Source organism: Pteropus alecto, unplaced genomic scaffold (genome assembly GCF_000325575.1).
Source record: "Pteropus alecto unplaced genomic scaffold, ASM32557v1 scaffold21, whole genome shotgun sequence".
NCBI lineage: Eukaryota > Metazoa > Chordata > Mammalia > Chiroptera > Pteropodidae > Pteropus > Pteropus alecto.
In genome coordinates this window covers 690,797-695,438 of record NW_006436282.1, presented here as the reverse complement: position 1 = coordinate 695,438, position 4,642 = coordinate 690,797, and the positions used below count along the sequence as shown (strand labels likewise).

General features: G+C 33.0%; 1 protein-coding gene across 5 annotated transcripts in view; it reads left to right on the top strand.

Moving 5' to 3' along the window:
- The window catches only part of FAM133B (family with sequence similarity 133 member B), a 25,589-nt gene extending 23,191 nt beyond the window's left edge, over positions 1–2,398 (top strand). For 4 of the 5 annotated variants that reach the window (XM_025046833.1, XM_006911895.3, XM_025046831.1 and 1 more), the window contains one exon: positions 610–2,398. In XM_025046833.1, coding sequence (XP_024902601.1) covers positions 610–696 — 87 coding nt within the window. In that variant the 3' untranslated portion in view covers positions 697–2,398. The remainder of the gene's footprint in view (positions 1–609) is intronic. The other variant, XM_015589486.2, reaches the window with a different exon arrangement.
- Positions 2,399–4,642: the final 2,244 nt, after the last annotated feature.

Genomic DNA, 4,642 nt, shown 5'->3' with positions numbered 1-4,642 from the left:
TCTGGCTCCCTTTATCAGTGACAATTTGACAGCTTCTTCTAGGCTTCAGCGGTATTTTCCTCTGAAAGTCAAGCATCTGGTTTACTAAGCTAAATAAGACTTTTCAACTATTCATCAATATTTTGTACCAGTTGTTAATTTAATAAAATAGTGCTCCCATCCTAAGCAGTACATAGTATCTGTGTTTCTATTTACTTAAATTTAATAGATTTAATATATCTGTTCTCTGAAAAACTGTCATTTTGCAAAAACAGTTGTTTTTGTTTTGGTATGAGGGTTCCTTTTTAGTAACCACAATTTCTTTACCTTAAGAAATTAAATGTAATATAGCAATTGATAACATGATTCAGTTGAATTTCTTTTCCGTAGGAAATTTTGTTAAAAGCTATATTAATGTGTTAATGACTTGAGTTTTTCCTTATCTTTTTGAAAATCAATAAGTGCTCTCTCAGTCCTCATATGATATTGGTTATTGAGACTTCTCAAGAAATGTTTTAAGTAGCTTACTTGGTTATGTGGATTGTTCGAAATAACTATGCATGGTAAAGTTGTTGTTTTTAATTTGCATGTTTTTTTATAGAAATGTCTAACATGGAACTGTCTTTACAGGAAAAAACAAAAAAGAAAAAGAAGCATAAGAAACACAGTAAGAAAAAGAAAAAGAAGGCTGCTAGTACAAGTCCTGACTCACCATAACATTAAGAAAAATCAGGATTCCCTTAAAAGAAAGTGCAATGTCTGAGGAAATTTCAACTGTGAAAATTATGATATATTTACTAAAATGCATGAATTTTATTGTTTTTAGAATTATTCCTGGACTATTCAGTAGCCACTCAGATGCCACTGTGTGAAAGGGCTGTAATAGTTGCCTGCTGCCTGAACATCTTTTTCTCTTCCATTGCTTAATAACTCTGGGAGATAATACACAGCAATTATACTAGTGGTTGACATTTGGGAATAAAGTTAATATTTTTGACTAGAAATATCTAATGATAAGTCATCAGAAACTCAGTCTGGATACATCATTAAGATGGAATCAGAAATGACCAGGTGATTCTAGTTAACATTTTTGAAGTAGGGATTACATTGATAATTCAAAATCCTTACTCTGTAGATAAGTGTATTTTAATTTTTTCCCCTTGTATACTTTTATTTACCTGGAGAAGGAGCTTTTAGGGTTGGGGGTGGTTTGCTATTTCTTTAGCCAGCAGAATAGCGTGCCTTTTATCCTCACACATCCTATTTTTGCAGACACAATAGCCATGCTTTATGGGGAGGTCAGAGCTGGGTATGACAGTCTTGCTCTTTACTGAGCTTAGTGACATCCTTGGACTCTGTCATATGCTGCTTTGAGTGAACCAGAAAAACCAGCCATTTTGCAGCATGAGAAAGCCCCAGAAGCTCTGGGATTTACCTCCACTTCAATAATACTGAATGATTCTTAGCATTAGAATGTGTTATAACATTTGCATTAATTTTAACTACACTTTGGCTTTGGAGAGGAGTCATTTCAAATAGACACTGGTACTTTTTGAACTTGATAGCTAAAGATTCTACAATGCATGTTTTATACTACTAAGTTTTAACCAGTTAGGAAAATTTTATGTAACCAGTGATAGTTACTTTATTTTTTGTATGAATTTTGTTTAGGCTGTAATGTTTAGCTTTTATTAACTTTTTATTCTGCTATCTTAAATTCCTTACTGCATTTAATGGCATTCTTGCCAAGATACTTAGCATGTGAAAAGCAGGCTGTTTATTTTATTATTATTATTTTTTTTTTGTAACAGCTTCATATTGAAGCTGCAACTTAACCATAAAGAAGTTGAGTGGTGGGCCTGGTATGCTATGTCTTGTTACATAAAGCTCTTGCCAGAGTCTTAGTAAATACAACATTTTAAAAGTTTGTCTTTGTATATTCACAACAAATTATGACAAGTTAAAGTTACGTGAGAATTACATTAATTGCTCTTTCTGTGTCCTTTTACTAAGATTTTGTGCCTCGTATCTCCTTCTGAATTATTTACTAGTAATATTATAAGGAATTGATAAATCATTTTCACTTTACATTTTTATATAATCAGGTAACATGAAATATAATTTGATGTACAATTTTGCCTGTTACAGAGAGTATGCTAATTATAGTGGTATATGCACAAAACATTTTGGCATGACAAGAGGCTGAATAAATAGCTATTTTACTTAAAAATGCTCCCTTTGAGTCACAAGTAAAGTTATAAAGATTAAGAAACATGACTAGGTGTTAAGTGGTAGGTGGATAAGACATGTCCCCAAGTTTTTAGCTGTAAAAATAACACATTTCTTGGTACATTTCCGTGAATTTTATCCTTAAGGCTTCATATTCTTTCCTAATAAAGATAGCAAAACTTTGTCTTGAGTACACAGAAAGTTTGAGAGACATTTTGTATCCAAAAAGAAGTTTCTCAGAATTGTTCATGAAAACGCTAAAAGGAGGGTTTATCAGGTTATTTGTTGATCAGCTTTGCCATGAACATGAAGTGTACCTTCACAGATTGGTCCAGTATATGATGATTATATCCCACTAGCAGCAACTAATTGTTCATTTTATTAGACTGGGAGAGGAAGTGATTTGGCAAAAAAAATTGTGTTTTTATCAGACTGTATTGACTGTCTAGGAGACACTTTTTCATTGTTCCTCTGACAGTATTCTAATGAGGTATGGGGAAGAAAATTTGAGTGATGTTATATATGCGAGTTAACATCTTTTCCTCCCTCCACCAAACCATTCATTTTCTTGAATAATTTTACATCAATTTTAAAAACACAAAGCGCGTTACTTGGATAATTAGGATATAGTAACTGCAACAAAAATGATGAGTGTCAGGATAAGAAAATTGAATTTATACCAGTAACTACCTTTTTCTGGTTGTTCTAGATTCATTTGGTTGCCCTTATTATATTTAGTTGTTTTAAATGCCATAAGAGTGTCCTGAATTTATTTTATACAAAGTATGGATTTATATTCCTTCAGTCAAGATGTGCTAAAAGCCTATCGCCCAGTTTTCTTTCATAGAGAATAATAGACAAACCTCAGAGAAACAGAACAGTTATTCTTCAGACTTAAGTGACAGGTTTCACACTTCAAAAAATCACTAGTTTTCAACTTAAAATCTATTAAGAAAAGTTTGGGGAAAGATTTTTGTTGTTTCCAGCTGTATTTGCCTTATTTTAAAATCTGTTTTCATATTTTATTAAAAATTTAGTAAGAATATAGTGTCCTAAATTCTCAGATTCACTTTAGTTTTTTTTGTTTGTTTGTTTGTTTTTTTGGTTTTTTTTTTTTTTTTGCCTTACCACAGTAAGGTAAGGACCAGCAGACATAGACCAGAAAATGTTTGTTCTCTGTACTCAGATTTGACAATAGGCAAGAGTTAGAACAGTTGTTTCTTGGCCAGTTTTGGCATTGTTACATCATGTTTTCCTACCAGTTAGTCAGATATTAGTCGGAGGGGTAAAAGTGGGATTTAACATTGTCTAGAAGCTCCCAGATTAAAACCTCTGTTTGGGTATCGTGAGATGGTGCTTAGTTAAAGTTCCCAAAGAGGTTATAACCTATAAAAGGAGCTATTTATAGCCTGGAAATTATTTCAACTTTAAGATCTTAATAATCTTATTCAGTCATTGTGTTCAAATAGGAGGGAAACATTTTCAACTGTAGAATTTTTGCTGAGGAAATATAAATAGCAGTAATATTAAGTACCACTTTAAGTGCTGTTTAGCACTTAATGGTACTTGTTGGTAAATGGTAAATGTTGGTAAATGTTGCAATTGCTGTAATATTTTGGATCACAGTAATACTGAAATCACTACCTTAGTATTGAGTAACAACCATTGTTGCATATTTTCCAATTATTCGAGAACCTATGCTTGTTTGCTAGAATGTTGCCATGGTCACATTCTTTGTTGGGTACGGTGTAGTGAACTGTGGAATCAGTGGCAGGCCAGTACGCCTAGGCTTAGAGCTAGGCTATCAGAAGTCTACAGTGTGTTGAAGCCACATTGGACATGGACCAGAAGCCTCTGAGGAAACTGGTGGAATCTATCAGTAAAACTGTCAAGAGCTGTAAGTACTGACCAGACATCCAACACCACCTGAGTATCTTTATTCAAATAGAAGCTTTGATAGACATATTAGTTAGATACCAACAAGTGCTTTGTAACACCAAAGTAGAGTTCCTCTATTTTCTATATATTTTGGTCATTTAGAAAAATAGATGCAAGTGAACGATTATCCCTGCACTTAACACTAAAAATATTTTAATTATCAGGTATCCTAAAATATATTTTGTGTATTTGGGAAGAAAACCTTGAGAATTTACATGACATCATGAGTGCTAAAAGATTATTTGCCAGCCAAGGGCTGATTTTATTATAGTCTGAAATTTGATAAGAGATTTCAAAGTGTAAATATTTACTTTGACCAGTTCCCTGAGTTCTCTGACACAAAATCTATAGAGGCAGGTGATTGCTCTCTCGAGATTGATGGAGATAAGACACTTTAGCTGTTGAAATAGCATGGTGCTTTGAACATGGCAAATGTTGATTATAACTAACAGGTTTGGGGGGATTCCTTGCCCTGACCTTAAAAAGTAATCTTGTG